Here is a 13,759-nt window from a genome sequence, read left to right on the forward strand (position 1 = left end):
ATGCTAATTAAAGTATAAAGTGAAGCAAATTTTTGTTCATTACACATCTCTTACCTTAATGACTTCAAAATAGTGAAGACAATGGTATATTGGCCCTAGTAGCAGCTTTGGCAAGACATATTTGACAGCATCTTTGAATCCATGACCTTCGTCCTATATACAAAATGTACTACATTTATAAATATACATGTAAGGTATACAAGAGTTTTTATAGAAGATTAAAACATACACAGGAACTAATCTATATTGACCCATACTGACCTCTAGAGTTCTGGTAAGATCATCTCTCTGCATCAGAGTATACAGCCTTTCCTTTCCTCTCGGAGACAACATATCATCTACATACTTCTCATAAACACTGAATTCCTCCTCCTACAAATCAAAGTCTTCTCATAAGCAATTTAACATAAAAAATCGTCAGAAAACAAAAACATTTTTTTAATTCAATCTGTCAAATTGGATGCACTGATACATGTATTTCCTCATATTATTTGTTTTTACAAAGATTTACAGGTTATCCTTAAACTGTACAAGAGCTACACATATTTTAAAACAAGCATTAAAAGATCTTTTTTGCATTTCACTGTCATCAGAAACCACTCAAGGGGTAAATACAAACTGTACATGTATAATGTGTAGTCGTGCATTACGAAATTTGGTTTGTGATTTACACAATACACTGCTAAGCTTACACATGTATAATTTACAATCTGAATGAGTTTGTTTACATTCTTTTAACACTTGATACATACATTCTGTACATGTATATAAAAATCAAAATGTTTTATTAATTGAAAGGTTTTTCATAACTATGATGTACCAAGTTTTCGTAAATAATAACAGACCCCCCCTCCCCATTTTTTGTTTTACCTCTGCCATGTCCAGGAAGCTGATTCCTACTGTCAGAGTCTCATTCTCAGCAGCGACTTCTACCTGTTCCTCTACAGAACTTAGCAGATTGGCCGTAAACTCATAAATGTCCAAAATGTTGCTGAATATTATCTCCAGATCCTAAAATAGTCTTTATTATTATAATGCTGAATGCGTTTAGTAATGTAAGTTATATTATAATGCTCTTTTTCCTTTCTTGACAAAATCTGATCAAAACTAGAAAACTGACACAGTCAGAGAGGGCCCCACTGAGGACTGTTGATTTAGAAGATATATATATATTCAGACATACATACATAAAGACAAAGTGATATGAGCCTTAAATTTATGACAGCCTATTTCTTATAGTAAAGATTTTCTGTGTATTAAAAATATAAAAATACTTTGAAAACTGTATGAGTTATCAAGTCACAATAAAAGTGTTGATGGACAGAAAGAAAGACAGACAGACAATGTGATTCCTATAGGGCTCTCAGATTTTCATGTGGGGCCTTAAAAATTATATCATAAATTACAACCTCACACTTTTTTTTTCTGTGACTGATTTTTTTTTTTATATACCCGATCAATGTTTCACATTCATAGAATTACAAAAATGGAACATGGCCTACCTTGCTAGTTGGAAAATGCTTCACAAAAGGAGCTCTAAAAACTTTAATGATTTGGCTGAGGTCCCTCATATACTGAGTCTCCTCAAAGATGAAATCCTTAACAATGTCCTCATATGACTGAGCCTCTGTCCTCAAACCAATAGGTTCCTCCACTAGAGGGAGTGACACGTCTTCCTCTGGGGAAAACATGTCCATCAACACCTGTACAGAGGAAAGAGAAAGATTAAACCTGTCATATGAATGCATGCCAAGGTTTGTACATAAAGTATATTAATACTGGTAATTGATTTGCACAAAAGCAAAATTATCAATCAGTTAACTAATAAAATGCAGTGATCTTCATTTTACTGAAATTTTCTCTTCAAATTTTTTTTTCATGAAACTTCTAGATATCTTTTGGCACTGTTATTTGCGCTTTTTCAACATTCATTTGCAGATTTGCAACATCACATAATTTTGACAGTTTACTAAAATTGTCCCTACTATGTAATTATGCATAAATGTTAAAAAATTAAGATTAATTTTAATTCATCTAATTAACTAATATGCATTTCTAGAAAAATAAATACCTGATCTGCGCATATTGCCACCTTGATATCCTGATAAGTGATTTCTGTGTGCTTAATATTTCTCACATAATTTCCAGTCAGCTATAAAAAAGAAATATAATTATTACCCAGGGTATGACTTTTATAAGTAAATCTGTATTGTCACAACGCCATTCACACAGAGGTAACATCAGATGATGATATTATTTGAGCTCAAAGATTACAAGAGAATAAATTACCATTACCCTTTTCTTTAAGGTATTAATTTGACCCATGAGGAAACCTACGAGTTTCATTACTAAGTAGGGTCTCCATAACTTCCTTCTTTTTGTGGAACTCATATTAATGCCATGTAAATTCCATTATATCAAATTTACAATTCCTCTATCAACAATTTTAACATCCATGTTGTGTGAGATTCCTGACAAAATCATTAGAGTATGTCCTACAACAATCTTGAGACATGATGATGCAATTTCTCTTTATCATATCAGAAATATACATGTATACATGAACAATATTATGGCATACGTTTACTGTTTCACATTTATAGATATTTAATAAACAAAGGAGGACTTGTCATCTGAGTTAGATATAAATAATAGAGTATTTATACAATAACAACCAATGAAAATCCTACTACAGTATCTGATGGCTACTATGTATATCTTGAATATCTTCCTTTATCAACATCCTTTCAAAATAATCAAAATTAACACTACATGAATTTTTATATATGCAAGCAGTTAACACGTAAGGAATCTTTTCTAAAAAAAATATGCATATTATGCAAAAACTGCATGTATTACATGCATTTTCCTTATTGAATACAAATCCTAGGAAATCTGTCAAAACCACAACAAAAAGTATGTTATCTTCTTTGTTTCCACAGCACAAACTGCACTGAAAGAAACTTTTTTACTTGATACCACATGAAATATTTATGCAATTCACTGTAAATTTTTTATTAGAGTCACACTTTTTTTTCCAACATGTTCAAAAAGAAGTCTTGAACCTGACCTGATTTGCTGTACCTTGATTTTCAGTGTAAGGTACATGTATTTATATCTACATATCAATGTGTAAACAGTTAAAGCAAAATGTTCTGCAAGTAAGTATATGCAAATGTTAGTGAACAAAACACTTGCAAACCTAACTATTCTCATTCCTGAACAGACAGACAGCTGGACAGGCAGACAGACAAACTGACAGCTATACAACTGGACAGACAAACAGACAGCTAGACAGACAGATGGACAGACAGCTAGACAGACATACCTTGAGGATATCAGCAGCAATGTACTCCAGCACAGCCACAATATACAAAGTCACACTGTGTTCAATTTTGTAGCCCAGGACATCCTGCAAGTAAAGACAATCAAAAATGGAGATAATTCTCCAAAAAATATAACTTTTCTGATATTTGTTTCAGCTAGTTTTTTTTTCCCTTGGGGATGGGGGGGGGGGGGGTTACAGTATGCATGACTCTATATATACTATTTATTTTTTCTTCTTTACCCTGGTATTTTTCAATTTTGAGAGGATTGTAACAGAAGAGATAATGGTGGCCATTTGACACAAGTCTTACATCATGTCACAGTCTACTGATGACAGTAGTTTATTGTAAATCATCCCCAAAAATAAAGAGTGTTACCCTTTGGATTCAATGTGCTTCTACTTGATCCAGTTAAGACAAAGTTCATGCATTCTAGTCTACATGTACTCATACAAAGTCTGTCAATGTTATATATGTAGGGACTATGCAGTTCCCATTTTACTTAAACAATATAGTGAATTATATGTGTTTACCTTAACTTCATTTTTTCAATTTTAATAATGAACTAATGAATCAAATAAATATTTAACAGTTTAAAGTCCATCTACTATACTATGTAACAAAAAATGTATTCCAAAGATGTTTAACATTCTTTATATTGTTCCTATTTATCAGTCCTCTCTCCAACTAAGTGGTCCATGTATTGTCATAAGTAGGTCAGACGTCAATGCTGACGTTACACTGCATTATCTCCCTGTACAGCCCGGGCCAACGTTTCTGATGTGGAGGAAGTTTATACATTACAACTATTTAACCACAACAACTGTAGCAGTTGATAAGACAAAATAACCTTCCTATGCAGACTACTAGCATCCTGCCCTCTTAAGTACAGTTCTGTTATGTCTATTTTATCTTAGTATGTCAATAAACATGTGACATCCATATGTTTATCTCAAGGCTGATGTTATGAAATATTGAGTATTTTCTGACAACTTAATAGCCATTCTCTGTAAGCATTTAAACTCTTATATAGGGAGTGTGGCACGCTAGGTCTTGGATTTTTATGAAACTTGGCACACATTCCTATATTGATGTATGAAACTAAAATTTATAATAAAATGGTTGCTATGGTCAATGGTTACCATGGCAACCAACATACATTTTTCATGGCCTACAAAATGCTAAATTTTGATGAAAAATGACCATTTTTGACTAATTAAAAGTCTTTAATACAAAAAGATATTTACATGACTTTATCTTTTTGTCAAAATACATCATTTTTATAGTTCTTTAGATAATTTCTAGTATTTGAGTAACTTAACCTCATAGAAAAAATATCCCCCCTTTTTAAGTATGATTTTTTAAAGGAAAAATTGTAGATTTTAGGCTCTTTTGAAAAGCCTGGTATAAATTTTTGCGGACATATTGGAAAAAATAAATACATTGGTTTGAAAGTCCATATATAGTTGTAATATAAACCATAAAGAACCACTTGGTATTCATATCTTGTTTTCATGTTACCATGGTTACAAACTAATGCTTTTTTAAGAATTCCAGACAAGGGCAATAGGTATCTACTATCAGTTTCCATATAAATACCTGAGTATTTTAAAATGGATTAAAACCAAATTTGTACATATAGTACACAATAGCAAAAACAAAGAAAAAAAAATCAATTTTCATAACAAAAGGTCAAAGTTCAAGGTCAATATGGCTCGATTTAGATGGAAAAGTAAGGAAACTAAGCACATTTTTTCAATGCCATAACTAATACTTGTGTTTTAAACAACATAATTATGAATAAACAAAATTACAGTTCTGGTGGACAATACATGTAACTAGCATCACATGAATTGGTAAATACGGACAGAAGGTCAAAGTTCAAGGACACAATGGTATATAAAATTTGCCTTTTTGTCCCCTACTTTCACTTAAAGTGGGGGATATTTATTTAGGTCTGTCTGACGTCCATCCGTCTGTCAGTCTGTCTTTCTGCAACACTTTCGTTTCTGCACGATGTCGCGTGAAGCCTTTGAGCCTTTGCAATGAAAGTTTATATAACAACTCCCTGTGACCTAAGGAAGACCCCCATTGATTTTAAGGTCAAAGGTAAAGGTCATGAATCATAATTCTGTCTGTTTTAACACTTTATTTCCGCGCAATATCTCAAAAACTTCGAGCTTTTGCAATGAAATTTTACACTGAAACTCCCTATGGCCTAAAGAAGACCACTATTGATTTCGAGTTCAAAAGGTCAAAGGTCAAGGTCAAAAATTTATACATTCTGTTTGTGTGTAAACTTTTCATTTCCGTGCGATATCTCAAGAAGCTTTTAAGCTTTTGCAATGAAATTTTATATCATAACTCCCTTTGGTCCCGCCCGCAACTCTTAAAGTATCCCGTTCCCCCAACCCCACCATCCTCCGACCCCACCCCTCAAGATCCGTACATGCTCTTTTTTTCCTTAAGCAGGGGACACAGCTTCTCTGAATTACCTTGTTAGTATAGCATTTAAACTCGGATATTGTGAATATCGTATCCTGTTTTATATACAATGCATTTTACTGAAATTGGTATTACATTCTCACCTTTAGCTTGATGCATAATGTTAAAATGCTATGAGAATGGTTTCATTTATTGAAAAAAAAGTAGCCAACTCAAAATATTGAAAGCCTATACACGTACCATATTGAGTGACTTGTACGTAGAGCATTGTGCTACGTGCATGTAAATACACTCTTTTGTTGTTTTGGTAGACTAAGTCCTTGTTCTAAAATGTACATTTTTAGACCCTATTCAACACTCCACACTTTTCCAGTGACAGTCAGAATGTGTTTTCCTGTGACTTTTTTTTCAGAGAAGTTGACAGAAAAAGCCTAAATCCATTTTACTTTGCAATACAGTAAAAATCTATCATGTATTATTCTTAAAAACTTGAAAATTAAGAGACACTGAGATGATAAATATTTTAACCCAAATATGCCTGGATTTAAGTAATAGATCTGCTACTTCCAATATTTAATCAATAATAATCTTTTGTAAAAATCTGCTGGACCTGCTCAGATAATCTGATTTTGTGTTTTCTCGAATTTATGTCGGTTGCTAAGTTTGAGTTGGTTGGTAAGCTTGATAGAATCGTACACCTTATGGTTTGTATTGTAAACATAATTTCTAAACTTGAGTCCTTGAAAATATTGAAAATAATCTGTCCCTGCCTCCTTCCTACGGTTTTCATTTTTTAAAATGAACATGATAAAGTAACCAATGACCAGGACTTACTCCATCCCTTCCAGGAACAATGTAAAAGCACTTACCCCAAATAAATGGGTAAGAGGCATTTGTAAGAAAAACACGGATCCGTTGTGAAACATTAAGAAACGTTATATATAAATATGAAAGAAAGCGGTTCATTCATAAGTGATTAACCCCAACCCGCCCCCATTCCCGAGTATAGATTTTTTGTGTTTAATTTTATGATTTTTTTCTTTTGGTAGAAAGGGGTGGGGTGGGGGTTGGGGGCTTGTCAGAAATTTATTTATGTTTTCATTATTAATAAAATACAGCTACACAGATTTACTATTAATTTTACTGCTACAAGGTTCAATCTACATTTATCTTAGTCTAGAGAAATGATAAACTTGATAAAAGTGATAACTTTAAATATGATTCAGACAATTTGTATTTCTATGCAAACACCCCCCCCCCCCCCCCCCCCCCCCCCTTACAAAAAAATTGAAAGTATAATTTTCACTGGTCGAAAGGAATCAATTACAAAACAAAACTTTTTCATTACTGACCTTAACAATTTTTTTTTATTCTTTTTTTTTGGATAAAGACCATTAATTCCCTTAAAGAAAATACTTGGATCAGGAACATTATCAACTTCTTTGTAAATATTTTCAAAGTCATTGAATAAAAAGTTCAAATCTGAAATATACACAGATAATTTTTCTCTCTTTTTTTACTGAATCAGATACAGATAAAGGCAAACAGTAGTATTAAAAAGATTGAGTTTTCTGTTACATCCCTCACAAATACAGGGTTTTTAGGTGTGGATTTTTTTTCTACATGTAGCCTTTAAATAGAGATAAAATATACTTTTACGTTCTTTAATTTTAGAATGAGGGTGTAAAGAGTATCAGTTTATATTTCAAATGTAGCAAATCCTATCAAGTGAAAACACTCATCATATAAAAATTGTAAATTATGAATGACATAAAGTCTGTTTAAAACTGCATAATATGACTGCGTTGACTATGGGTTAAGGGACGACCGTTTGATTCAGAAGGGGGGGGGGCAAATTTTTTCCGAGTCAGATCATTTATTTTCATGGAATTGAAGGACAGATTATTTATTTCCAATATGATCCAGGACAGATTATGCATTTTTTTGCTTCACTGAAAAAAGTCTGAAAATAAAATAAACAATCGACCCCGCCCCAAGGGAATGGGGGGGGGGGGGGCGTAGGCATTTGTTTCGGGAATAATTTTTTTTTTATTATTTTTTATAATAATAATACTTATTATAATATGGGTTAAAAATTATTACCGAAACAAGTGCCTTTGGGTTGGAGGTTGTAGCACTTATCAAAGATGGATTATTTATTTTCCTGCCAGTTGAGGACAGATTATTTATTTCCAACATTTTCAAGAACGGACTTTAGTTTCTAAAATCTGTAACCCCCCCCCCCCCCCCCCCCCCCCCCCCCCCCCCCCGCATCAAATGGTCATCCCTTTAATGACAGACATCAACTTACATACATCATTCAATATTCAACTTCAACTTCCAGTTCTGTACAAACATGTAAATGTAGCTTGACTTTAATTATTTAGGTAAAATCAATAGCCTAGTTCTCTCACATTATAATTCAGTTTTTTTTTTTTCACATTTGTTTTAAAAAGGCACTGACTTTCCAAGGCTGTATTCATTATAATACATGTATATCACTCTGACTAGGACATTGTACCTCTTCTTACAACCAATTCAATATAATTCTGATATCTCAAGTTTATCTTTTATCCCCATTTTGAAACTCCTAAGACCTTGAGGCTTAGGTTTCAATATCATGAATGTGCACAGAGCTGATTTCCTGTACCATGTGGTCTTTTACATTTCGCCACTGTTCACTCATCAAAATTATTCTTTTGCATGCAGGAAATAAACAAAGCGGTTAAAATTTGTATGCATATTAAATAAATAGAAAAAACCAGTTGATTTTACTTGAAATCCAGGATACATGTTGATAATGTAAACAACTTCCAGTCAGTTTTGTCCAATGATTTTTTTTATCTCTCGCACTAAAGAGCTCACAATTATCAAAGGGAGATAATTCAATTTTTAAATGAATTTCTGCTATTTTAATCATAGATTTCTTATATTTATAGACTGAATACCAACAATGTTTTTAAATACCTTTTAAAATCAGATGTCATACTTTTTATTTCTGTGAGTAACATGGATTGAAGTAGCCGCATTTCATTGATTGCCATTCCCAAAAATTGCATTTTTTCAGAAAAAATCAACTTTAGACACCGTTTCCATGGTAACTACTCAACATTCATATGATCTAACAATATTTTTTGGAGTAGTTTATGAGGTGGTAAATTCTAGCCAAATTTGAAAAAAATCTGTGACTATGCGTGCCACAAAAGTTTAAGTGGTTACAGAGAATGGCTATTAAAACTTCAACTTGTAAACAAAAATGATCAAAATCAATATTTCATGTATCTAATACAAACCCCCAATGCTTTACATCAACAATTCATTACTAGATTTATGTGACAAACTTATTTCTCCTTCAACAGTTCAACTACAACACTTTTTTATCTACACATTCTAATACTGTAATACATGACAATGTCCTTTTTATGAAAGATCATCATAAACCAGATGACTCTGATGAGATTGTAGCTATACTGCTTAGATTTATTAAAGTAGGAAAAAAGTCGACCCTTTTTTGCTAGTTTTACATTTACAGATAAGGATCCTGCACTGGTGTTTTCTAAACTTGCACAAAGTTTTACTGAAATCACACTAAACATGCTAAAACTGTAGGTGGAATACCATCCTGAAAGATTTTCACAGATTCTTCATTTTTAATAGCCTTGACAACACCTTGATTCTAAACACCAGAATTATGGGTCTTGGTATGGTCTATCTGTGAACCAAGTTTACTAAAATCGAATCAAAATTGTAAGAAGATCGAGTTAACCATGTAGAGATTAGGATGAATTTCACTCATTATTATCTTCATAATAACCAAGGCCACAACATTGCTCATCAAAATCAAAATCCATTTTAAAAAATTATGGTCCCATTAAGGTATAGCAATTACTGCACATGGGTACCAAGCTTTATTCAAATTGGACTAAAACTGATGGCGTAGCATTTTAAAAGAATTTTACAGAAACTTCTATTTTATGTAACCAATGCAACATTGTTCAAACAATATAAAATTAACTTGGTAAAGTCTACTTGTATGTCTAGTTTTATTGAAATCAAGCAAAAACTGTGGAAGTAGAAGCATTCTGAAAGAATTTCACCCACTATTGTATTTCTAATAACTTTGGCAATTAACAGCTTCTTGAAATCAAAAACTGATACATAAATTATGTATCTTTATGTAGTCAACTTGTCTACTGAAAATGGACTAAAACTATACAATTTACTATAAATTTACTTATCCTTTGGGCAAGCAGGGTTTGAAACTAACTTTTATGGGCATTAGTCCAGCTGGACTAGTGCTTGTTTACTTTTACTTGTTGACTTGCTGAATGCAAAACTTGGTTGTAAAAACATTTTAAAAGCTGCTTTTACAAATGAGGATGCACTTGCAGGAGTTTTCAATTTTTACATATAGTGCACATTATAACACTGTCAATGTCAATAAGCCCTGTACACCCTGATTGCCATGCATTGATAAATCTGTTCTCTTTTTAATCTTACGTTTTTGAATTTCATTTCTGGTCAGTAATTTCATTCTAAATTTCCCAATAATACTTAACAGAAAAGACCATAATGACTGCAAAGACATACTTGGCATATGATAATTGTACATCAATTGTGTTCTGTTTTATTCTAACAGTAGCAACACCCTTCCTGGAAATCAAATTTTTTTTTATCTTGCATTGGTGTTGTCTACTTGTGTACCAAGTTCTACCGAAAAAGGAACATTTGTATTTTGAAAATTTGTTCACAGACAAACAGACATCTTACCAAAACATATTAAGCTCTTCTGATCTTTGATCAGTAGAACCAAAAAGACTACATTTATGGTCCATCATTTATTATCAACATAAGGAAAGATTATACAGTCTGTACAATACAGTACAAACTTTTATCAAAAATCTTGAAAATAACAATTTAAATCATCTTTATATTTAAGTAAAACGAATAAGTTTAACCTCATTATGCTCATAGTTTTAAATTTTTCATTCAAAGTTTCAATAATGGGATTTAAAGTGACGAAAAGTTGATTAATAAGGATGGTTGCAGAAAGGTAGAATTTTTGAACATCACATAAAGTGTACAATTTCTTAATATTCTAGAAATTTATTATTTGCATCATTTAGAACCAAAATAGTAAGGATAAGTATTGCCAAGAAATTCGTATCGAGATATATAATGCCTCTCCCCTGAGGTAACATTAAAATAATATGATATTTTAACTGAAATTTTTACAAAGATTTCAAATGAATTTCCATAATTTTTCTTTGAAATATGCTGTAAAACTTAACTTCACTTTTTTCATAATTTGTATTTACGTAAAAATAAACCATGTTTGGATGATCAGATGCTGTTGTTTTATTGTTTTACAATTCAAAAGTTTGAACAAATAAATTAATTATTTCTGGATTTTATAATCATGTACCAAATACCAGTATTTTAGGATACATATCATGATACGTATCATGCAATAAAACATCATGATATACTGGTATACCGATAAAATCGCACATTGATCTCTAAAAATACGTCCAAAAAATATATTTATAAACCAATCCAGGCATCCAATATTTTGTTTGTTACATCTGTCCTTAAATTGTTTTTTTTTTTTTTAAAATTCACCTTCTTATAAAAATTTTTAAACATGTAATAAGTGGTCGAAGTGTTCAATATAGTAAAATCATTCAATTTATACTATTGAGGTATGAAAAAATGAATCATTTCATGGATTTAAATCTATAAAACAGCTGAACTTCGGTATCTTGAACATCGGTATCTTGAATACCATGGATATGTCAAGATGATCTGGAAGTCAAAAGTTCTTTTTCTGTAAGCATGGTAAGTATTTCACCCTCAATATCTCAAATTCATGGACATCTCCGAGTTTTTTCTTGTACAATTGAGTATGAGATAACGAGGTCTGGATGAACACAAATATTTATTATAAATCTGTCACTATGTAAATATAAGTAAATGTAATAAGATATCATTTTTAAACATTTATCGGGATATATTAAATGCAGGTTGGTCTACCATAAAGCCCGAAGGGATTTGATCATGTGACCACCTGTATTTATATCCCCATAACTGTTTAAAAATAATTATACCTTAATTCTTAAGTGTTATTTGGGTCCTAAGACTTCCTGGATTTAAAAAGTGCATAGCACAATGTAATACTAAGTCTAATATTTAAATACTTAACATTTTTTGGCTGATTTTTCCTAAACTACAAAGAAAAGTACCTTTATAAGAGACTGATGAATTTTCTCCACAGGAAGCACAATGCTGGAGTTTTTCTTGCCTTTCTCTAGAGCAACATTAGCATCCCTGTTTGCCCACTTGTCGATTGGGTCAGGGAAGGTCTTGTTGACTCGGTCTGTGACATCCTGCACAGTATGGGGCTGGGCAGCACACAGTGTTCCCAAAAGACTTATGATCAGACTTTCTATGTATTCCAAAGCATCTGCTTTAGCTATCAATGTGGGGTGAACTTGATACTGAACCTATCATAAAATATAAGATACATGTAAATTACATAAGCAACATTTTTCACAATATGTTTAAGTATACTCATCTTCAGAAATTTATCAATACAATTATTGTGAATATTATGTTAATCATTTGATTCAACAATATATGATGGACATTTGGAAACGTCTAAGAATGGTTTGATAAATATTGACCATTTAACGGAGGTTAGTGATTTTGATATCATTAAAAAGTGCAGGAAAAAATTCCTAGATTCTTATTCCCACCTGCCCCAGTATTTTACTGCTGCCTCAATTAATTGGATTCTTTTTTTTTTTGTCTAAATTCTGATCGGGATCAGTATTTAACTTACTATTCAACATTCTTTTTAAATCCTTCAGTGTAATTTTGATAGCTGACAAGATGGTATTTGTTGTATTATGTATTAAACAAGGACCTCTGGTTTTGAAAGATTGGTGAGATGCATATTATGAGATATGTACATTAGATGGAATTCTACAATGATTTTTATGTGGGTATAATACATAAATTTGCGCCAATTATGAGGTCAACAAAAATATCTATGTTATAAAATACAAACTAAAAATATAATAGAAAAATCTGCCTGCCCACCTCAATTTTTTACAAAAAATTTGAATGAGAATCTCAGATTTTTTTAATTACAGCCTAAATGTATAGAAGTCAGGTCAGGTAAAAAAAATTTGATTCAAGTCAATAGCATTCATTAAAATGTATCAGCATATGAAATTTAATAAAAATATATTGATTTGTTTCTTTAAAACTGAGCTATACGCAAAATTGAGAACAGTAGGGTCAAAGAAAAAGTCAACATCAGAAATGTTGAAGCAATTGAATAGCTCTCATCAATATGTATAAGTAATTATGAAGTTTGATAAAAATATCTTTTAATAGTTTCTTTGAAACTTACTTAAACACAAATTTAAAAAGGTCAAAGGAAAGATCAACGTAAAAAAAAATGTTGATCAAGTTAAATAGCTTTTAGCAATATGTATCAGCATATAAGGTTTGACTAAAAATTAAAAACACCTTGAATAGTTTCATTCAACTGACAGAGCTAAACACATTTTTTTTGAAAAGTAAGGTCAAGGTCAAAAGAAAGGTCAAGGTAAAAAAAATGTTGATGAAGTTCAATAGCTTTCATTAATCATGTATATATGTATCAGCATATAAAATTTGAAGAAAAAAAAATATCCTGAATAGTTTGTTGGAAACTGAGCTAAACGCAAAGTATGACGGAAGGATAGGATAGAAGACTGGGAAGAATGGAAGGACAGAAGATGGACATGCCAAACACTATATACTTGTATACAAGTATGCCCCAGCCCATATTCATGGTGGGGCATAAAAAGATCATTTATTTTACATATTTCAGATATGTCATAAAATACAAAGAAACTATAAAATTAACCAGTTATGGACTCAAATTCTTAAATCCTTGTTAGAATAATATAATTGTGTCTCGGGGCAAGCCCTCACCA

The 13,759-nt window shown here is 31.7% G+C and overlaps 1 protein-coding gene across 2 annotated transcripts in view; it reads right to left on the bottom strand.

Annotated features, from left to right (window-relative positions):
- The window catches only part of LOC133182135 (son of sevenless homolog 2-like), a 32,502-nt gene that overhangs the window by 16,635 nt on the left and 2,108 nt on the right, over window positions 1-13,759 (bottom strand). Inside the window, exons 2-8 of one of the 2 annotated variants that reach the window (XM_061316862.1) lie at window positions 12,014-12,274; window positions 3,329-3,412; window positions 2,072-2,152; window positions 1,503-1,703; window positions 871-1,011; window positions 262-372; window positions 55-153 (exon numbers count right to left, since the gene is read on the bottom strand). In XM_061316862.1, coding sequence (XP_061172846.1) covers window positions 55-153; window positions 262-372; window positions 871-1,011; window positions 1,503-1,703; window positions 2,072-2,152; window positions 3,329-3,412; window positions 12,014-12,274 — 978 coding nt within the window. Of the gene's footprint in view, window positions 1-54; window positions 154-261; window positions 373-870; window positions 1,012-1,502; window positions 1,704-2,071; window positions 2,153-2,295; window positions 2,449-3,328; window positions 3,413-12,013; window positions 12,275-13,759 lie in introns of those variants that run through there. The other variant, XM_061316863.1, reaches the window with a different exon arrangement.

This window comes from Saccostrea echinata, unplaced genomic scaffold (genome assembly GCF_033153115.1).
Source record: "Saccostrea echinata isolate AGI-Se365-2 ecotype Australia unplaced genomic scaffold, CSIRO_AGI_Sech_v1 ptg000009l, whole genome shotgun sequence".
Lineage (NCBI taxonomy): Eukaryota > Metazoa > Mollusca > Bivalvia > Ostreida > Ostreidae > Saccostrea > Saccostrea echinata.